General features: G+C 45.4%; 1 protein-coding gene across 2 annotated transcripts in view; it reads right to left on the bottom strand.

Moving 5' to 3' along the window:
• Nucleotides 1-402: 402 nt before the first annotated feature.
• Nucleotides 403-23,278, bottom strand: part of BFSP2 (beaded filament structural protein 2) — a 62,720-nt gene continuing 39,844 nt past the window's right edge. Inside the window, exons 5-7 of one of the 2 annotated variants that reach the window (XM_032333388.1) lie at nt 10,854-10,985; nt 3,990-4,210; nt 403-490 (exon numbers count right to left, since the gene is read on the bottom strand). In XM_032333388.1, coding sequence (XP_032189279.1) covers nt 484-490; nt 3,990-4,210; nt 10,854-10,985 — 360 coding nt within the window. In that variant the 3' untranslated portion in view covers nt 403-483. Of the gene's footprint in view, nt 491-3,985; nt 4,211-10,853; nt 10,986-23,278 lie in introns of those variants that run through there. The other variant, XM_032333393.1, reaches the window with a different exon arrangement.

Here is a 23,278-nt window from a genome sequence, read left to right as displayed (position 1 = left end):
TTTTGCCCCCAAACTGTGGCAATCTGACATGCCATGAGCACAAGTCTTGCCTAAGCCGTACATTTACATCCCTAAACCCAAGAGCAGCTGACCCTTGGATAACGAGGCAGATGGCGTCATGCTCAAGGACGCCTGCAGAATGGCTCCAGGAGCAAAGGCCAGGCAGGTGAAGAGACACTCCTCTTCCCCTGACAGTGGGTTGAACAAGGTGGGCAGACTGGAAGCCACACACAAAGCATTTATTTGGAGAGGGACAAGGGAGGGCGATCAAGCTACAGACTATTTAAATTAAGGCAGAAGGACCCTCTCCACTTCAAGATGCTTTTCAGAGTAAGCTGAATCAACCAGAGAATCCAGCAAGGAATCCAGCTTGGGAAGACAGGGCGGTGGTGGGAGTCTGGGCGATGGGGAAACTCCTCTAGGAACTTCACGGGTCACTTCGTGAGAGAGGTGGCATATTCTTCATGAAAAGAGGAAGTTTCATCATTGGCTGCAACAAAAAACACAAGTGAGAGAAGTCATAGATGATGAAAATTAGTAAAGATATCACAGTGGGAATGTAGGAAAGGCAGGTGAAAAGAATTAGGCATTTGGAACAAGGCAGTTTGGGTTTCAAACCCCTGTTGAAGATTATTAGGTGTGTGATCTTGGGCAAATGACTTAAGCTCTCTGATGCTTTGTCTCTTCTCTTTAAAGTGGGAAGAATGATGTCATCCTGACAGGGTTTTGGGGAGAAATGAAGATAAAGAGCTTGAGACTGCACTGGTACCTAGCGGGCACTCACTAATTGAGTTCTAATATTCTTGAAGCAAATTCAGCCTAACTCATTACTTTTTGTATATGTTTAAAACTATTATATGTATTTATTCAAATGTTCATGGGCATATGAAAACATGAGCTTTGCTAGGAACATCTAGCTTTTATAATTAATCCAATAAAAAGACAGTTGGAAAGGAGCTGGATGACATATTTTGTATTGGAAAAGAGGGAGGATTAGGTTGCTTCTATACAGCTATCTTGCCTTCAGAAGAAAAAAATTTTACCCAGCACATTGGAGAAGCCAGGAGACCTGGGCTCCAGTCCCAGCTCTGCCTCCACCTCCCCGTGTGATCGTGAACACATCCTTTTCTCCTCTGGGCTTGTGTATTCTCTCCGAAACTCGGGTTGGATTATGTAATCACTAAGTTGTCTCTCAGAGCTGATATTCTATTCATTATTTGAAGTGTATCTTGAAAAGGACTTTGGAGGGAAATATGAAGATACAGAATTATGATAGAATAAAAGCTTGGATTTCTTTAACAAGCTGGCAAGGAAGCAGTCTCAAGACTTAGGCATATGCTCCTGGAATCCTTACCCATTAAAAGAAGACTGCCTATAGACACGTATCTATGTGTGTGTGCATACACATACATATACACATGTTTAGGTGCTATTGCTACCCCTTGCCTCTCTCCAGTATGGAGGCTGGAGAAGCTAAGTAATTGCTTTCCCAGCATCCCTTGCAGTAGGTATGCTCACGTGAGCAAGCCATGGTCAATGGAATGTAAGGGAAAATCCACTGGAAGCCTTCTCAACATGTCTTTCCTTCACTGATAAAAGAAGAGAGCCACACATGGAAAAGCTTTTTGGCTGCCCCTCTCTTCCCTCTCCTTCTTCTTACCATGAATGAGGATATGATGTCTGGAGCTGTGGTAGGCATTTGGCAACCATGGGTAATGAAATGAAGACAAAAAACCCATATATCAGGGATGGTAAAACGAGAAAGATGAAAGAGCTTGGGACCTTACTGAAATCAGAGAGAGTCCTAGACCACCTTATTTCTGGAACTTTTTTTTTTTTAAATAAAGATTTTATTTATTTATTTGACACACACAGAGACAGAGAGAGAGAGATCGCAAGTAGGCAGAGAAGCAGGCAGAGAGAGGTGGGGGTTGGGGAAGCAGGCTCCCTGTTGAGCAGAGAGCCCGATGTGGGGCTTGATCCCAGGACCCTGAGATCATGACCTGAGCCGAAGGCAGAGGCTTAACCGACTGAGCCACCCAGGCACCCCTTTTCTGGAACTCTTAACTAAACACGGTTTGTGCCCTGGCCACTCAAAGTGTGGTTTGTGCACCAGCAGTCACAGGCATCACCTGAAGTTTTGTTATACATGAAGAATTTCTGGCCTAATCCATGACTTAGTGAGGCAGAGTCTGCATTAAAAAAAAATCCCCAGGTTGTTCTCTGTATTTAAGAATCTATTTTTTGTCTTTTTTTCTTTTTTCATTTGTTCTTAAATTCTATCTATAAGTGAAAAAACAGACTCTTAAATATAGAGAGCAAACTTATGGTAACCAGAGGGGAGTGGGGGTGGGAAATGGATGGGGGAAACAGGTGAAGGGGATTAAGAGAACACTTATCTTAATGAGCACTGAGTCACGTCTACAGCTGTTGAATCATTGCACATTTGAAACTAATATGACACTGTATGTTCATTATAGTTCAATCAAAAATTACAAAAGATGCTCAGGTTTTGATGTTCTGAGTGCACATTAAAGTTTCAGGAGCATTGGTTTGTAGCCCTATTAATGAGGGTCTATTACCTGCATCTGAAATTAGTCCTAACAGACAGTATGTATGTCCTTAGTATGTCCAAACACATAGCACTATGTCCGTGTGTGTATGTGTATACATGCAGATGTGAATATACAAATAGAAAAATCATGCAAGGGGGGTGGCGCCGGTGGCTCAGTGGGTTAAGCCTCTGCCTTCAGCTCAGGTCATGATCTTGGGTCCTGGAATCGAGTCCCATATCAGGCTCTCTGCTCAGCGGGGAGCCTGCTTCCCTTCCTCTCTCTCTGCCTGCCTCTCTGCCTACTTGTGCTCTCTCTCTCTGTCAAATAAATAAATAAAATCTTAAAAAAAAAGAAAAGAAAAATCATGCAAGGAAGACATGAACAGACATTTCTCCAAAGAAGATATATATGAATGGGCAATAGACACATGAAAAAAAGCACAACATCACTCAGCAGCAGGGAAATACAAATCAAAACCACAATGAGATAGCCCCTCACACCAGTCAGAATGGCTAAAATTAACAAGTTAGGAAAAGACAGATGTTGGCGAGAATGTGGAGAAAGGGGAACCCTCTTACACTGTTGGTGGGAATGCAAGCTGGTGCAGCCACTCTGGAAAAGAGTATGAAGGCTCCTCAAGAAGTTGAAAATAGAGCTCCCCTTCGACCCAGCAATTGCACTACTGGGTGTTTACCCCAACGAGACAAACGTAGTTATCAGAAGGGGCATGTGCACCCCAATGTTTATAGCAACAATGTCCAAAGTGGCCAAACTATGGAACGAGCCTAGATGTCCATTGACAAATGAATGGATAAAGAAGATGTGGTATATATACACAATGGAATCCTACTTAGCCATCAAAAAAGAAATCTTGCCATTTGCAATGACGTGGATGGAACTAGATGGTATTATGCTAAGAAAAATAAGTCAATCAGAGAAAGACAATTATCATCAGATCTCACTGATACATGGAATTTAAGAAACAAAACAGAGGTTCCTAGGGGAAGGGAGGAAAAAGTAAAACAGGACAAAACCAGAGAGGGAGACAAACCAAAAGAGACTCTTAATCACAGGAAACAAACTGAGGGCTGCTGGAGGGGAGGGTGGTGGGGGATGGGGTAAGCGGGTGATAGACATTAAGGAGGGCACGTGATGTAATGAGCACAGGGTGTTATTTAAGACTGATGTATCACTGACCTCCACCTCTGAAACCTATAATACATTATATGTCAATTAATTGAATTTAAAAAATTAATTTGAAAAAAAAAAATTCCTGCAAGGTCACAGGCTGTGGGAGTGTGTGTGTGTCGGGGGAGTTTGAGGGTGATTTTTCCTTCTTACCTTAATTACTTCTTTAGGGTTTAACGAAGTTTTAATTTTGAACCCCTGGGTATGTAGAGGTGTCCCAGGAATGAGGGGCGGCGAGAGGCTTACCCGCTCTCCTCCCTGTCCAGCAGGGCGTGGTAGGACGCCACGTCCCTCTGCAGCTGCGCCTTGTGTGCCAGCAGATGCTCGCGAGCCTGCTGCTGCTGTTCGGCCTCAGAGCGCATCTCCCTGAGCTCTGCCTCCAGCCGGCTCACCACGGCGCCCAGGTTCTGGAGCTCGATGTCGTGCCAGTGCTTGGCGTCGTGCAACGTGTTCTCCAGGCCTCGTTTCTGCCAAAGAGAGAACACGGTCCACACCCGAGGCCGCACGCAGGGCCCTTGAGGAGGGAGTTGGGCAGAGCGGCGCGAGGGGCTGCGCTGGGCCTGGGCCGCCCATTAACTCCAAGGGCCTGGCTGGGTTGCAGAGGGAAGCCATGACTCCACCTCCAGAGGCCGGACTCTTGTTTGGTCTCATTCACAGATTCTTCTGCTGAGGGGGTGCGGGAGGAAGACGGCCAAGAGGGGAAGGAGAGGGAGAAGGATGAAGTGTACTGATGAGACAGAATGAAAACGTGTGAAAGATAACGAGAGGAAAAATGAGAGTGAGAAACTGACACACACCGGAGAGACAGTTTGCAGGTGTTTTTTTTCAAAGAAACCTTGCTCTCTGAACTGCCTCTGGGCCTTTCTGCTCATGATTTCTCACTCCCTGCGGGACCCTTTCCCCCTCCACAGCTGAAACCGCATCCATCATTCAGCTAAAACGCCTTTTCCTCCGACACTCTTGGCCAGATTGCCAGAGTTCGAATGAATGTCTCTGGCCGTTGCACACTCAGTGTTTTCTTCAGTGTGTTAGTAGCACACCTTGGCTAATGCCTCTTCTCCTATCTGCCCCTTCACTGTGGGCTCCCCAAGGTCCTATCTTGAGCCTGTTCTCTCTGAGCTCTGCTTCCTGGGCCTGTGTTGGTTGGTCTTTGCCACACTCATGACTTTAGCTGTCTCTCTCCCAATGCCTCCTGCATTGATGTTTCCAGGACAGATGTCTCCCACCAGCATAAACCTGCTGAGTTTCTTCCTGGAAATATATACAAGTCATGGGCACCTCAAATCAACGTATCCGCAGTGGAGCCACCAACTTCTTTCTGAACCTGCCCACCTCTCCTGTGCTTCTGCTGATGAATTCACATGCACTAGAAACAAGGGAAAGGCAAGTCCCTCATCTTCCTTCCCTCTGCAATCCAATCATCACAGAGTCCTGCCTTTTAGGTATTCTGGAAAGTTTTCACTTCTGTGCCCTCTCTCCCCCAGCCACCAGTGCCCAGGATGGACGCTTATCACTGCTCCCCTGGGGTAAGCTTAGTAGCTTGTAACTCATCTCTTGGTCTCTAGTTCCTCCTACCCCTGCATTCTCTACACAGCAATAACTGTGCTTTGTCGAAAGTCCAAATCTGGGTTTGTATCTCCCCTTCTTTCTCACCTGGATCATTCCTATTCATCTCCAAGTCCAAGCTTGGGGGTCACCTCCCCCAGGAAGGCTTCCTTCTTCCTTGATAGTCTCTTGCCCTTTCCCCCCACCAGGCGGGGTTAGGGACCCCTCCTCTGGCTTTCCATGGCTGCCCAAGTACATGCATGCCCTTAAACTTGTCATAGTGGGCTGAGCTGCTTAAAGGCATGTTTCCTCTACCAGACAGTGAGCTCTTCAGAGATGAAAGGACATTTCTGTAACTCTCATAGTAAGACAGGGGCTGGCACAGAGTAGGGGCTCATCTGGGTGTGTTGCCCAGGATGACAATACTTGTATTATGGTTACACTTATTGCTCTACCTGTCTCACCATTAGACAGGAGACCTCATTTTCTCATATAGCAAGCCCTGCAAACTGTAGGACTGACCACCAAACATGTTTAAAAAGCTGTGTGCATCTATCCTTAACATTTTTAATAGTTGTAATCATGGTGCACCTATAATTTAGCATCTGGCTTTTTACATAACACATAAGAACAGATAAATATTTTCTCAAGTTGAGATAAAATATCATTAAAACAACTTTCTGTACCTTGTCTCCTAGGAGATTTTTCATACCTTTTGGATTACTGTGGTTGAAATGGACACTTTTTGGTCATGATGCCATCTTGAATCATGGCTCCTGTTAAGCAGGGGCCATCATATCACCTTATTTAAACCATTTTAATTCCATAAGACATAAGAATATTGAGTCAGATTCCCATCCTAGATACATTTACAGGTGGCAAAAATGTGACTAGTAGAAAAGAAATCTAGATCAGCATCTGGCCTAGGGTTATTATTTTGGTGAGACCTGAAAACCCCTCTATGGCAAAGAAGATGTGGAAATGGCCCCCTGCACTTTGAGAATCACTTGTTCCAAACTCTCTGGGTTTTCCCACTTTGCTCATCAGGAAATTCCTTGTCGTGTTTAGTGTTAATGTTGTACCTGTAACACCTGTTGTTTAGAAAGATCTTTCGTGGAATCATGTTTGGATCATTTGTCTAGTTTTTGCTCCATGTTCACAGGTGACTTCTCCGTTTGGCCTGAAGTTTGCTCTGATGACTTAGGACCTATTGCCCAACATATGTTTGTGCAAATGCCTGTCAGAGGTCCTCTGTCTCTTCCATCCCATCGTCAGTGTCTCGGTCCAGCTTCTTCCCACCTAAGTCCCTGACATCCTCGCCTGGTTCTCACAGAGATGCTTGGGCTCGAGCAATGGCAATCAGGCCACTGCTGCCCATCTCCCCACTCCAGCCCCCACAGTAGCACAGCACTGGCAAGCAAACCCAGGTCACAGAAGCATACTTATTCCCCAGTGTCTGGAGATTTGAAGGGACTTCTATGAATTGCTAAGCCCTTCATAAAGTAAAAATAGTAACCTTAAGTGATTTCTGGACTTGAACTCCATTCCTGATTTGAGTTGACACAACACAGAGCTCAGTAGACTTTAAGCACCATTACTGGTGTCTGGTTGTCAATACAAAGAGGGCCTTGCTGGCCAAGGGGACAGCCAGTGCTGCCAGCTCACCTGTCTGAGGCTTAGATGAGCTGTGGGGGCCTTGTGTGTGTGCAGGTTGCTCTGACCAAGGATAACAGGTGTGGCTGGATGGACTGAGCTGTGTCTGAAAGCTGCAGGAAGGTGTGCTCCTTATTCCGGCTATCTGGGCTCCTATCCTTGACTGGAAGGCCCAGTGACCAGAGCTCTGATCTACTAGCTCGCAGGGGACAGAGGCGGCCTGTCCTGGGTCCCAAGCACAGCCAGCATGTCACTACTCCTACATCTTCTGGTTGGGGGTGTGAATTTTCTTCTGATTTGTTCCGATAGTCAGGACGATGGGGTTTGAATGAGGTGATTGGATGATGCCAACCTGGGATTATTATTTCAGTGGTTATAATAATAATTTTACAATGGTAGGCAGTAATGGATACCAGTTATTGACTGCTCACTCTGTGCCAGGCACTGTGCTAAGGGCTTGACCTGCGTTGTTTCATAAGTCATCATCCCCATGACTTTATGAGGCAAATACTGGTCGGTCCGTCGACAGAGCACATTTCCAAAGGCAGGTGCAATCCCTATTTCCATCCCATGTGTTCTTTCTCTAGGTGGCCTTGCCACTGCCTCGTCAGGAGGTGGAGTTTCTTTCCCTTCCTGTGGGATCTGGGATGGCCTTTGACTGCTTAGACCAACAGAGTTCTGTATAAGTGATATTCAGGGATTTTTCAGGCCTGGTAAGAGTGGTAAGAGGCCTGGTAGCTTCTGTGCTGATGCTCTGAGGGAAGCTGGATGCCACAGCAGTAGTCTGACTACGAGACTGCCATGATTTGAGGAAGTCACAGCTAGCCACCTGAAGAGGCCCCATGGAGGAAGAAAAAGAGATGCACAGTTGAGGCTCCACATATGTGAGCAGAAACCACCATTCTTGGAAGGGCCGGCCCCAGCAGAGGGCACAGCTGTCTCTGCTGGACTCCACCTAAATTGCAGACTGAATGAACACATTTTTTACTGTTGCCTTAAGCCACTAACACGACAGATACATATGATAACCCGAAGAGATCCTCACTTCGCAAGTGAGAAAACAGAATCTTAGAGGCATCACTCCACTGATAAGTAGAGGAGTCAAGATTCCAGATCCCAGAGTGAGGGCCAATCCCCAATTACAGAGGCCTGCTGTGGTCTAGAAGTGCAATTGAGCCAGAAGGGCTTGGCTCTCCCACTTGTTACTTCGTGTTCACGGGCAAACCCCTGAATCACAGTTTGCTCTTCTGCAAAATGGGTCGTCAGTCACCACACTTCTCAGTGTCTCTATGAGTGTCCGATGAGAGAATGCATGCGAGCATGCTCTCCTTACTATTAGTATCACTTTGAAGAAATGACATTCTGGACCCTCATCAAGGGCTTTGGGGACATGAAACAAATGAGACATGGTCTCTGTCCTCAAGGAGTTGATGTGATGTCGGTGGATGAGCTGATAGAACCACGTGAACCACAGGACTGTGAAAGCGAGTGGGTGGCAGGTGGAGAGGTCACCCCACCTGTGGGAGTCAGGATCTAGGCTTTTCCCTGTGTGTAGCACTTGCGTATCTTCTACCTCACTTGTACCAAGGGTGTGAAGACAGGTAAGGGTGGGCAGAGTTGAGGGGATGGGTCTCCTTGCAGCCATGGGAAGAACATGTCCAAGGGCTCAAGTGTAGGAGACCAACCACCCCAAAGGGTGGTTCTGGGCATTTCCCTTCCTGTGGAAACCGGGCTGGTCTGTAAATGAAGCCCAAGCACTGGGGGTGCTAGAAGGTCTGGAAAAGGAATCTTTCTATTTTACCGCCAGGCAATCCCAGTGGAGGGAGGGACCCTGAAAATGCAGGAAAGGACAGTAGATAGAGAAATGCCCCACACGGGACACCAGGGGAGAGGGGAAATTTACTGAAGGGAGGAGAGAGGAGATAAAACTTCAGAGGTGTTTTGGAAACAGAGTTTGGAAACAGAAGACAGAGGATCTCGTGTTTGGGGACCTTAATCCTACCTGCAGAATGGTGTGAGTGACAGCATCTGCTGAGGGACAGAGGTGAGGGCAGGCTGGAGCTTGCTGAGAATGGAGGCTGCTAGGAGCAACCGCTCTGGGGAGCACAGTACCCTCTTCTATGTTCTGTCATTTGGTTGAACCCAATGTGGTTATGAGCTTCTAGAGGACGGGAACCATTCACTTCATGGTTGTGTCCCTGGGACCTTCCTCATGGAGGGCTCAGCACACAGCTGGAGCAAGTATCTGTGTGGAATGTGTGCTGAGTGACGGGCTGCCACCCCTCAGGTGCAATTCATCCAGGCTTTTCTGATGATGTGGGCTTCAGTGTGTGTCACCAGCGTTTTGCCTGGCACTTTCTGTTATGGAAGAGTGGAGTTTTGGCAATCACAAAGACATCTGGGGAATAAATGGCAACCCCCTTATGCATGTTTAAAGGGACTTGGGGAAAAGGCAGCACCCCTAATATTAGGATCAAGGGTTAGGGCAAGGGAATAAAATGAATGAGCATAAATTCACATAACTCTGAGTAAATAATGCAATTGTCTTTCAGACAATTAAAAAAAAAAAAAACCTAAAATGGCATTGCTTTGGGCTGTAGTTTCCTGATTTTTCTCACCTCCGATCCTTTTCTCACATCCCCTTGCAGTGACCCCAATCCCATCACAGAATGTGAGGGAGAGCTGTGACAGTGAGTTGTGTGTCATGTGCTGTGCTGTGGCAAGTCAGCGTCTTCCTGAGCTGACTGGGTATCGTGTGACCTTGTTATCCAGAGGATGATGGACCCAAGGGAATGGAAGACACATGAAAGAGGGGAACTCAGGGTTGATGGAATGATCTTGACCATGGGTAGTGCAAATGTTGTTTCTGAGGGAACCAACTAGAATAAATCCTTGAACTAACTTAATGGTAGGCTAAGACTGCATTGGGAGGTCGGGCTGCTGGTTTGGTGATGGAATGGATTTGGGTGGCAAGATTGAGATGAGGAGGGTGTATGGGAGTGGTAGAAGAAAGGGGCACTAGCGATAGTATTGGAACTTCCCCCAAGGCTTGAAGCTGATGAGAGACAGGAGCTCCTTGGGCCTCAGTAGAGTCCAGACCACCTCAGCTGCATAAGAATTACATGAACCATCCCCTCACAAACTGCAGTGTGGACAAAATGCTTGTGGTTCAAATTGGTACACATAGGCCCCCCCACAGGGGCCATCAAGGAGGAGCTGTAGGCTTAGTACCCTAATAGAACTTCAGTTCACCCCCAGAAAGCAGAGGGTAAATTGCTGTATTAATAATTATTTTAATTATTATTAATAATAAATAATGCAAGAGACCTTCCCACAAATCCCAGTGAGTCTGAGGAGCTTCCTAGTCTTAATTTGGCTTTCCCAGAAGCAGAGTCTGAGCCAGGGATCTTGGTACATGTAAAGAGTTAAAGGGTTGCTCTCAAGCGAAGGGGAGCAAGGAAAGCCGGATAGGACAGAGGAAGGCGCTAAGCCAGGAGGAAGTCTCAGTTGGAGTCTGGTACCGTCTGATCCCACAGGGAGACTGCGAGGGTGAAGTACAGGGCGAAACCCATTCCACTTGGAAGCCAGTGGGCTGGGCTTTTAAACCCCATGTCAGCCAGTCATTGGCTGAGGGCTAGAGAAGGTGGGCCTAACCGCCCAGGCCAGGTGTCTACTGTTTGGCTGAGGCCAGTTCTCTGGAGAAGTGGGACATCTGTGGATGTGAGCGGCGAACACTCTCAGCAGTGGCCTCGTGTTGTGTATTCCGGTGGGGCACTAACAGCCTTCACTATACTTGTGATTCGGTATCGGCTGATCCTCAAGACTCTTGTGAACTCTAACCCAGATGACCACAGTGCAGTTGAGAGTAAAAATTGATGTAAGAAATGCCAGGGATCTTCCCAGCCCACTCACCAGGGCCCGCAGGGATTCTGTCTCCGCCTGGAGGCTCTGGACCTGGCACGAAGTGTTGTGCAGCTCCAGCCTGAGGGCAGCAGCCAGCTTCTCCTCCTGGGTCTGTGCCATGCGGGCCATCTCTGCCTGTTGCTGGGAAGGGGCAGGTCTCCGTGTGAGCAGGGGTTGCGTGGACAGCCCAAAGCCCGCTTTCCCTCCTGCACTTCCCAGGACCCACTCCACAGCCTCTAACTCAAATAGTTGGCTGACTGAAAAATCCCTCTTTTTCCACGGGCACCCTTCCTCCTGATTTGCATACAAGCATTTATTGAATTTGAACATATAGTGCATGCAAGTAGAATAAAATTCAAAATCTTTTTCTGGAGGATTTATGGGAGAAAGTCTCCTTTTGTCCCTGTGCCTTAATTACCTAGTTCTCCTCCTTCCAGTTTCTTATACCTCTTTCCAGAAATTATACACACACACACACACACACACACACACACACACGCGCGCGCGCGTGCACATATATGATATCTATATCTATCTGTTATATTCTTTCTTTCTTAAAGAGAGGGAATGAAGGGGTGCCTGGGTGGCTCAGTGGGTTAAAGCCTCTGCCTTCGGCTCAGGTCATGATCCCAGGGTATTGGGATCGAGCCCCGCATCGGGCTGTCCGCTCCGCGGAGAGCCTGCTTCCTCCCCTCTCTCTTTCTACCTGCCTCTCTGCCTACTTGTGATCTCTGTCTGTCAAATAAATAAATAAACAAAATCTTTAAAAAAAAAAAAAAAAAGAGAGGGAATGAAGAGAGAGAGCACAAAAGGGAGTGGTCAGAGGGAGAAGCAGACTCCCCCGATGAGCAGGAAGCCTGATGCAGGACTCGATCCTGAGACTCCAGGATCATGACTTGAGCTGAAGGCAATCGCTTAGCCAACTGAGCCACCCAGGCACTCCCCCACCCGCCAAATATTTCATACATTTATAATTAAATATATATAATCATCCTCTACTTGCTTTGGTACTTCATATATCCTAGAAAATATTCTCTACCAGTGTATGTGAATTAATTACATTCTTTTTAATGGCTCCAGAGTATTGCCTTGTTTGGAAGTACAGAATTATCTAGAAGCCCTGCACTGAGGAGCACTTAGATTGTTTCCAGTCTTTGCCTGTTACAATGGTGTAAAGAATTACCTACAACCCTCATTTTCCACACGTGGGAGTATCTCTGTGGGGTAAATCCCTGCAGCGGGACTGCTGAGTCAAAGGGTATGCAACTGTCATTTTGATGGATGTTGACAAATTGCCTTTCAGAGAACTCCCAACCCCTCCCAATACTGTCAGGCAGTGCCAGTTGCCTCACACCTTCTTCAAATGTGGAACTATCCAACTTGATCTGATAGTCCCTGTTTCCTTGTAAAAACCAGTCTGGCCACAGTTGTGAACACAAGGGGAAGGTCTGTGTTTTGCAGTTTCTCCCTCAGCAAGGACATAGTCTGATTCTTTCCCATACTTTCGGGGGAATAGGTCATTCTTTCTCTCTTTGTTGGAGAAAGGGGAAAAACTAGAGATCACTTTCATTCATCTTTGGTACAGCCTGACACACGTCTCTAAGTCAGTGATATGGGAGAAAAAAACCTGTTCTGGATTGATCATTTTTACTACATATGAATACTTATTTACAGGGTTATGCAACAATAGTCCAGTCAAACTGACTGACTAAGAAAACTGGGGTCAAAGGGCTCATCCCAGGTGTAGTTCTTCCTGTGTGAGGGCTAGACAGAACTTAACAAAAACATCCATTAAAGGTCTGGGATCAGCGATAGGTGAATGGAAGCTGTGGGCCCAGCTCGGACCAGTCAGCCCATGGCTGTGTGTCCATGGACCATCATTCAGCCTCTCTGAGCCCTAGTCCCTCCCTACAGAATGCAAATGACAATGAGAGGAGACACTATGACACTTCCAACAGGTTATAAGTATGGAAACTTGTAGAACCTTAAAGGCATGCAAATAGTGACTGCATATACTTTTCTAGATGTAAAAAGTAGTATCAGCCAAAAATGAGTTTGTAGCTGCTCTAGGTTGGGTACTTACTGCTAATGATAACGAACAGGCACTAAGCACTTATTCTGGGCCAAGCACTCCATTAACCGCTTAAGTCCATTATTTCAGCTGATCTTCACGACTCTATGAAGCAAGTGTCATTGTTATTCCTATTTTACATGAGGAAACTGAGGCAGAGAGAGACTGAGTTATTTTCTCAAGATCGAATGGTCTGTGAAATGCTGCGGCCCATGCCAGAGCTGTACTCTCAACCAATTTTGAAAGCCACTGCTTCCACCAATTCATTTCCACCAATTCATCAAGAGCCCCAAGAGTGGGGGCACCTGGGTGGCTCAGGCGTTAAGCATCTGCCTCTGGGTCAGGTCATGATCCCAGCATTCTGGGATTGAGCCCCGCGTTGGGTTCCTTGCTCAGTGGGAAAACTGCTTTTCCTTCTCCCACTTACCCTGCTTGCATTCCCTCTCTTGCTGTCTCTCTCTTCATCAAATAAATGAATAAAATCTTGGGGCACCTGGGTGGCTCAGTGGGTTAAGCCTCTACCTTCGGCTCAGGTCATGATCTCAGGGTCCTGGGATTGAGCCCCACATTGGGCTCCCTGCTCAGAGGGGAGCCTGCTTCCCCCCCTGCCCCGCCTCTCTGCCTACTTGTGATCTCTCTCTCTGTATCAAATAAATAAATAAAATCTTTAAAAAAAATAATAAAAAAAATGAATAAAATCTTAAAGAAAAAAAGAGCCCCCAAAGTAGAGCCATCTTCCCCTAAGTGAAGGTGGACCCCTCTAAAACATCCTCGTGGTCTGTCAAGTCCTGCTGTGATGGGTCACCCCATTTCTCTCCCTGTCTTTGGGGTTGGGACTTGGCCAGGTGGGCTGTGTGGGTGGGCGGGCGGGGTTCCGGCAGACAGATGCAGCTGGAAGGAGCAGGTGGATAGAACGGCCAGGAGCAGCTGACAGCCGGCAGCTGGGGCCCAGGCCTGACAGCTCACGAGAGCTGAGGGTTAAATTTTCAGGAAGTCTGTAAGCTGCTTGGTAAACACAGCCATCATTAAAAATTAAATTATATCCACTTACAATTAATATATATTAAATGGTAATACTCCAAACACATCCCTTGCTAATTTATTTACATTTTATCATTATCTGTGCTGTATCAAAGTTATTTATATCGATGGTACCTGTGGGGTAGGCATAACATTTAATGGTGAGCTTCTGAGCATCTCTTCCAAACTCTGTGCTTATTTACATCAAGTTAGGAGTTTGAAATTAGCTGTGATGAGTTTTTTTTACCTCATGGAAATTGGCAAACACTACAAATCAGGGTTTGAATTGTTTTGCTGACTAGACTTAAGAAAGGGATGCAGAAAATGTTAATAATGCAGATTAAACTTAAAATGTCTATAGCTGTCACATTATGAATAGCAAAAAAATTAGAGGCAATAGCTTTCCAATATTTATAAACTATTACTGATTTGCAAAGACATAACTAATGTCATTGATGAAAGGACTCATTAAGGTCAATGGAAATAGCAGCCAAAATTCATATTGGACCTATTCTCATTTATCATTGATGTGAGTGACTTTTTGCTTAATCGGATATTAATAATTGAGCATATTTTGTAATCTGATTTTGGATATTGTCGATGACAGAATTATAAAGACGGCAGATTTTGCAAGAGATAGCTAGTCAGTCACACTGAAGGTATAGGTGCAAATGGAGAAGCAAAGTATGTGTTTTATTCTAAAATTTAGGTTATCTCTAAAATTATATAAAGAACACATCATCAGAAACTTCTATCTTACCTTGATATGATATTGTGAATCTGACCGGCACATAAACACAAATGCTTATATTTGTCCTTGGAGAGTAGATATGAAACATTACCAGCATACCCTGGGTCAGAAGCGGGCATGAGTGGAAGTCAAGTCTCACTGAAGGCAAATTTCAAAGCTTAGGTAGGTGGGTCTGGGGTAAATCTGCTGGTCAAGGCCATCACCACAGTCCTGCAGGTGATCTGCCCTCTTCTCAACCCAGACAATGAGGGGTCTGTATTCAGAGGTACGTGCTGATCTTGGGGGGAGCGGGATGATTGCTGGATTGCTGGATTGGAGTGTTTCCCAAACATTCAACAAGTAGCATGGTTTTTCACATATCTGAATACTGACTCAATTTTTATTTAAATCGATTCATGTTTCATTTGTAAATAAATGTGTTTAAAATGGAAGCTGTAGATAAGATCTCAAATTTTATGTGCATCAGGATGATCTAGAGAACTTAAGAAAATGCAAGTTCTGATTCGGGAGAGCTGAGTGGGCCCAGGAATCTGCATTTAAAACTCCCATGTGATGCCTGGTCCATGGGAACAAAGTTCTAGATTGCTAAGGAAACAGATAAAACTGTAAAACTGTTGGTCATAGACAAAAAATAGCTGAAAAATTAATGACATTAAGATAAACCAATGTTATTGTATTTGAGCAAAAGTTGCCCACCACACAGCTGAGTCCCAAAGCCTGCTTTCTCTTTGTTGAAAGGTGAGATGGATGAGTATAAGAGTAGTGTTGATGACCTACCAGCACCCAATGAAAACTTTCTTATACAGTTTAATTAAGATTCAAAGAGAAAAAAATGAATTTGATCGCTATAGGATTCAGTGTCATTTTATATCATGCCCAATACCTTCTCAAATCAGCTTATGAATGGTGCTTGCCCTCCATCTGGGGACAGTCTGCTGCTTTAACTCACCTAAAAGTATTACTTGTCCTTCTCCAATGGCTTTTTAGAGTTATGCTTTCTGATTAATAATTACTTCTGTTTCCACTTCCACCCAATGCCTTCAAGATTTCTCCTCGCAGACCAAATGGCAGGTATGCCATTCTAGACCTGAGTCTAGGAAGGTAGGACTGTATTTTGTTGCTGAGTGCAGTTGCTAAGATGTGTAATGAGATTAAAATATGCTGGTCCCCAGACTTTCAAACCCGCTTGAAATCTTGGCTTTGTTGTGCAGGGGGCCAGCCTGCGCCTTTGCACTCCATCTATATTTCTGGGACAGGAGAGCACATAGACACTTGGAAACATGGTAAAAAATTGCAAATTAAAAAAATTTAAATTAAATGTACACGTTAGTACACGTGAAAGTGGATGGGAAAGAAGAAGGACAGTATGCTTGGGAGTCAGGCAGAAGGAAATATTTGAGAGTCTCCACGTGGAGGGGGGAAAAGGGCCATCTCCAAACCCACCCCTCTGCTACGCAGGTGTGTTCCTAGCAGAACACGTATCCAAGATGGGTGCTGAGAGGTTGAACGGTGTCCTCTGCCTTTCTCCAGCAGTTGCTGTGTGGATTTCAGCCAGTGGTTTGAGCTCTCTCTTTTTGCAGCTTTACAAGAGCTTTACAAGAGCCTTGCTCTGCTGCTGAGTATAGCTGACCGCCTTGCTCTGCAGCCTCTTGGACCTCATGGGATCACACTAACCTTATGATGTTCACTCTCATGGAGAAAGGGAAAGCAACGAATTCCTGGCAGAGATAGGCATTCACCATCTTATATCAAGGAGGAATCTTATCCTGTGGGGAGGGCACAGAATCATGGTTTGGGAAGATCATGACAAAAGTCTGGCATAACCTTCTGGACCTTCAAGACAAAGGCCTCTCAACCTCACATTCCACAAGACAATGCATCAAGACTCCCCCGCACTCCATGTGATCTGCCCCGGCCAACCTAGCAGTCCAGAGTGATGGTTCTGGAGGCAGAACGTCTGGTCTGAATCTCAGTTTCACCACTCTGGAGCCGTGTATTCTCGGGGAAGTGACTAACCTCTCTGTGCTTTAGTTCCTTCCTCTGTGAAACAGAGAAGATCACAATACCTAAGTCTGTGGGAAGATGAAATGAGGACGGCCTATCAGGCGCTTAGGGCTTGGTCTGGGCACTTGGTACAGGCTTACTAAATACTCTGCTGACTCTGCTTGCAAGCATGTGGTATTCTGCCTTGTAGAATGGTCTTTCTATCTGTTGCCTGCCACCGGCCCTCAGCCAACCTTGCACTAGATTGTAGTAAGCTTGTTTGCAAGGACAACTTCTTACTGATGCCTCTGTCTGCACTGGGGACCTAACATGGTGTTTCACACCTTGGGCACTCCCAGTACATTTACTAAAGGTCTACAGTGTGTCCTAGGCACATGCGAGGGACTGTAGAAAGGGAGGGTCCCCCATCAATGGCATGAAATCACACCTCCTTTTAATTAGGAGGATTAGCTTATCAGTATTATAATGACCATGGGAATTATATAAATGTTACTTAGCTAAGGATAGTTTTAGACAAGCAGCATCCACAACCCTGACCTACTCCAGCCAGTCGTAGGCTGAAGGCCAGATGCCATCCAGTCTTCACCTGAGACAGGAACTCTCCTTAGCAGGAGCTAAAAAGAAGTATGTGTCTCACTCAGTGGAACTATGGTGTTGGCAGGAGGGCTGGCCTGGCTAGGCTAAGCCAAGTGTCTCCTTGAATTGTTTGACACAGGAGTTGCCTGGCTATTGAAGCTACTCATGAAAGGCTATGGGACCGATTCCCAACCTCAGTGGGGAAGCTGCCCAAGGACACAGCAAGTGACACCCGGCTTTGCAGACTTGCTGCCCCTCGGTCATAAGGAAGGGTACCCCACTGATGAAGGCAGCAGGAGAGGCTCAGCGGTGAGTGGAATTCCAAAGAGAAAAATATGTTTTTCATCTTAAAGTAATTATTGGAGAAGTTTAATGATAGTATTTTTCTTCTGGTTCATGGAGGTCGTTCCATCCCAAAGAAGAGTCTCCTCTGCTCTGTCTCTTCTCAAAGACCAGTAAGCATTGAATGCAAATACTACTACTTTAATTTCTCAGGGATTTGGGTTATTTTATATTTGAAAGTCTCTTATTTTAGAAGTAAGGTCCCTACCCTTTTCATGGGAAAGAGCTACCATTGAGAAATACCTAAGATAGCTTTGAGACTGAAGAACTGGGTGGCCAGGGACAGGCCAGGGACTTTGTGCCCACAGCCCCATGTACAGGGCCTGGCGCCTGCTTGTTTTTGGCATTTGTCAAATATTCGCTTGGCAAATGGAGTCTGCATGAGTGAGTGAGTAAAGATTTCTTGGTAGCATGTGGAGGTTACAGTGTTGGGTGATCCCCAATATAGACCATCACTCAAATATTGGTTGTCGACCAGTTGTGGGGTTGGAGAAACAACATGGAAGCTGAGGGTCTGGGTGTGGCCTCTATTATACTCATGTTGTACTGGGTAAAAAACAGGTGAAAGATAGGCAGGGCTTACCTCAATGAGACAGTCTCTTTAGTTTCCCTTTTAACTACTACTGATTCCCCTTACTCTGTTCCCCAGCTCTGACCAGCTTGGCTACGCTCCTGTAACACACAGTGATGGGAACCAAACCCCGGCCTCCTAGCTCCTATAGCAACCCTGCCCTACTGGCTAACAGTATCTTTTGAAAGCCACCTGGAACTACCATAACTTAAATAGAAAGACAATTGATCAGCTGGGGACATACGTACAACTTACTGCAGGGAGAGGACTAATTTCTCTAGTGTACAAAGAGTCACTACAAACCAGTAATAAAAAGTCCAAGACCTAATAAAAATGGGCAAGGGATATGATCTGATAGTATAAACAAGAGAAATATGGCCGGAATTCAGCATGTAAAAAAGATGTTCCACTTTCCTTATAATATGGGAAATGCAAAATAAAACTGCACTGAAAAACTGTGTTTTATCTCTACTATTGACAAGGATCACAGGGTATGAGAACTCACAGTATTGGTGAGGATATGGGAAAATGGGCACTGTCAAACACTTCTGATGGGAAAGTAAATTGTTACTGAGATTGAGAGTAATTTGACAATATTTATCAAAATTGCTAGTGTGCATAATTTTTGACCCAGAAATTCCACATTTAGGAATTTATCCAGCAGATATTTTGCTATATTGGGAAGTGGGGGACATATGCAGTTAGTGACTAGTCTAACGTATAAAAGCAAAAGATTGGAAGCTCCCTAAATATCGATCAGCGAGGCATTAAATAAGTCCTGGAATACCCATTGCTAGAACAGTTTTTTCTGTCGAGGGCCAGATAGTGAATATTTTAGGCCTAGCAGACCATATGGCCTCCACTGCCACTATTCCGCTCTGCTGGTGTATGCAAATGCAGCCATAGACAATATGTAAGTGAATGAGCATAGCTGTGTTCGTTCCAGTAAAACTTGCTTGCAAAAAAACAGGCAGAGGCTAAGATTTTGCTTGTGGGCTATAATTTGCTGCCCACTGTGGTTTAATATTATGCATCTAAAAAGCAGTATGTTCTGTATACTACTATTTGTGTAATGAGAGAGAGAGAGAGAGAGAGAGAGAATTTACACATATTTCCTTGCATGTGCATAAAGTATCTCTGAAAAGACTCATAGTAAAAGGATAACCTTGATCAACCCTGTAGAAAAGAACTGAGGGTGGCTGGGACCTGGGTTGGATGTCATTTTCCATTGTATGCCATTTTGTACATTTTGACCTTTGAAACAAGTGAGGGTATTACAGATTAATAATGCTTACATAAAATCCAAGCAAATAAAAAATGAAATGAAAGTGGGCTGGGGCCCTTTGCCAAGGTCTCCCTGTGACATAGTAGGAGGTGTAGAAAGGCTAGATGACTCCCTTCGGTGCTTGCAGTAAGCATGCCAGAATAGACCATGGCTTATTTCACTGAAGAGAAATCAGGGATTATCGCTGACTCATGAATGCACAGGGACCCCCTAGATTATAGATGCTGTTAGGGGTTCTGCTCTTTCTATTCTCCTTGAAAGGAACTCTCCCTGTTGGCTCTTATGGGGATATCACACCCCATATCATCTAGAGCCATTGACCTCAGCTGACTAGCAGAAACCCATTCCATACAATTTCATATATTCTATTCACACTTCCTGGTACAAGCAAGCAAAGAGTGGGCGTTGCTATGACAGCCTATATAATTATTGTTTGTGAATGTGGATGATATGGAGACATGTTATCCAAGGTTAGGAGTCTGCTCATGGATAGATCTAGACCTGCGTTGTCTAATATGGTAGCCACTAGCCACACATAGCTATTTAAATAAAGATTAGTAAACATTAAATAAAATTAAGAACTCAGTTTCTCAGTTGGATCAGACACCTTCCCAGTGCTCAAGAGCACATGTGGCCAGTGGTTGTCATACTGGGTAACTGCGCAGACCCATGACAGTCCCATCCTCACAGAAATTGCTATTAGAGGGCACTGCTCTATTCAGTGGCTAATGTCTCATCCAGCTCTAAGACTATCAATAACCAGAAACCTCACGATTCATCTCCATCTGTTCACCTCTCTTCATTCTTAACTGTCTCCATGATGTGTCACTGAGGCTGTTTAAGACATGGTCATTAAAGCAACCATAAAGTTCCTGACCACAAATGCCTTGAATAGGTCCGAGGCAAGCGCAGACCACTGTCGGAAGAGATAGGATGAACGCATTTGCTGTGAGGTTCCTGGCCCCTGGGGCTATTGAAAGGAAGCTGAGTTCTCTTTTGTTGGCACTTCCTACCCCACCACACCAGCTGATGCTGGCAATTGAATAAGCCTTTGGTTATTGTATACTCCCTCCCAATGCAGTGAGTAAGGGACAGAGATGAGGCTTCCAGGAGTGACGGTGTAGAGCCCTTCCCTGGGAGGAAGATCCCAGGGAGGAGATTAAGAACGCAAGTTGCCTGCTACAGAATGGAAGCATCTTAACATAGGCATGCTAAGAAAAAGCTGAATGATAGAGGTTCTTCCATATTCCCCCAGGCGGCCTGTTTAGGGTCTGTGGGGAATGTATTCCATGGGTAGCCAGGAGGTCTGGAGGGTGGGATGGCATGTTGTCTGTGGTTCCCCAAGCATCCCCAGATACCCAGGGCTTGGTAACCACAACAAGCCAGACAAGGGAGAGCCGACTTGGAAGACCCTCCAGAAATTCTCTGGACCAAACTGACCCTCCTTCAAACATGGAGTTACAGAACTTGAGAAGCTCTGAAAGCTGGACCACCAAAGTTCCTGACATCCATGACCGAGGCTGGAGAGAATCTAGCCCAAACCTCTTTATAAGCTTTTAATGACTTAAAAATAAGAAGAGTTAGCAGATAGCTTGGGAGCAGACGCTGATGGCATCCACCTTTATCCCTCAGGAACCTTTATTCCAGAACATGTGGTTCTCCCTACCCTTCTCTTCCACAGCCAGATTTTACCCTTCTTTGGCTGGGAGAACCTTCTCTGAAGTCTTTGAAAGGTCACACTGCTAGCAGACCGCAGATGTCTGATGGGGATGGTATTACTACCCCAGCTTCCTCGCCTTTCCCCTCTTCAATTCTGTACTGTTATCCAGAAACCCTGTGGGTGCAGAGTCCGGTCTCCCCCAGTGGGTGCTGGTTGGATAATGAGTTCTTTGTTGGTTCCCTTCTCTGCTTCTTCCCTACTGGTATTTTGGTTCACTCCCTCCCCCAACTTCCAGATAAACCATTTCCTCTTTAATATTTGTCTCAGACAAGGTCAGTTTCTGGGGAAACCTAAACAAAGTCATAAATTAATCATGTCAATTAATTTTCAGCCTCCGCAACCTGAAAGGTAATTAAATACATGTCTGTATGCTCTCTGCAAAAGGTTTGAAAGGAGTGTGTGCTAAACCATTTTACATTAATGCTTCGCTGCCAAGAAACAGACAAGAGGTGTTCAGGATGGGCAAATGTCAGCCCCTAAGGGCATGACAGCAACTGACAAAACTATTTATTGGAGGACTTCTGGCTGTCAGTTCTGATCTCTGTTGATGATCAGAGGAATTCACTCATCTGCAAATATTTTCTGAGCTCTGTCTTTCTGTAAGAGGCCCCAGCAGCATTAGTCAAATGAAAACAAGTACTGTCTGTTTTCTCTGAGATATAGCTTTCAGATTACTCTATTAAAAAAACACTAATGAATCTGTTCAGAATTAATATTTGAATTACTGTTGGGCTGGTGATGATTCTCAAGAGGGTGCAGGGTGAGTAATAATGGCCAGGATTTTTTTCTTTTTCACACTACGTAGATTTTTTTCTGTTATTTATAATGTCCCCCCACCGCCCGCTTCCCCAAAGAAATAATCACTGCAATGTGGGGTATGCCCCAGAAGTGTTGAGACAAAAGCAAGGCTGCAAACTGCTGGGCCACTTTGGAAACAGAACGGAGGAGGAATGACTACCCAATGTGGGGAAAAGGTGCCTGACCCGAGAGCCAGGAGGGCTGAGCGACAGTGCTGCCAGCCAGCTATGTGACTTCAGGACATCAGCTGCCCTCCCTCGATCTGGATCCTCACCTCTGAAGTGAGGAAAAGGGATGCTGTGGTGTCTCAGGTCATGAATTATGAATATTCATGAGTCTCCTAAAAAAGAAGCAATGGACCCACATCAAATCTATGGTTTGGTTTCATTTTTCCCTTTGTGTGGTTCCCCCTCTCACCTGGTTGGGGTGGGAGACAGCTTGTTGTGCAGTTGGTAGGCACTATTTGCCATAGCAAGAATTTGTAGAGACCTGGCCCAAAGAATTAAGGTCAGAAAGAAAAGGGGTTGTTGAAAAGGGATCTGGGTAGTGAAACGGGGAGTAAAGATGTTTTTGAGGCTGGAGAACATTGGGGGATCCAGAATTGGTGAAGACCATGCGGGAAGGTTCCTGTTGATACTGAGCGGGGGCAGGGGGCTGAAGGGACATGGGAGAACAAAGAACAGAAAAGGTCTTCCTTGGGGTTTTTTCTGGTAGCTTTTATAAACTCTGGTGGCTCTCAAACCTGGCTGTATATTAGAATCATCCAGAGAGTTTTGGCCTGGGCATAAGCATTCTTGACAATGTTCGGGAATAATTCTGCTGTGCAGATGGGCTTGAGACCCACCGAACAGTAACCCAGAGCATAGAAGCTGCCCACATGCCTTCTCTCAAAAAAAAATTAACTACTTTATTTTTCATACTTTCTCTACACTTTCCTTCCTCTTCTGTTCTTCTGGTCCTGTGCCTCAGAATCCCCACGTCACACAGGGGTGGGAGACGGAGAAGGGAAGAACAAACCCTGGGCATTCTGTGTCCTGGTTAATTCCTTCATTATTTATGAGGTTTAATAAAAAGATGTTTCCCTCCATGAATATAACTCATACTGCTTAAAGAACACTTGAAAAAATATTATACTCAAAAGCAAGAAAGAAAAAACCTCTCGACATGTCAAATAGGTCCCTCCCTCAAAGACAGCCACTGCTAACACCAATTCATTTTAGTGTTTTCTTTTGCATTTTTGCTTGATGCCTCATTTCTTTGTTTGAATGCGTTCTACTGTGTCTACCAGGGGTTGGC

This window comes from Mustela erminea, chromosome 1, assembly GCF_009829155.1.
Source record: "Mustela erminea isolate mMusErm1 chromosome 1, mMusErm1.Pri, whole genome shotgun sequence".
Classification (NCBI taxonomy): domain Eukaryota; kingdom Metazoa; phylum Chordata; class Mammalia; order Carnivora; family Mustelidae; genus Mustela; species Mustela erminea.
The sequence above is the reverse complement of the archived record's forward strand: the minus strand, read 5'-3'. Positions and strand labels throughout refer to the sequence as shown.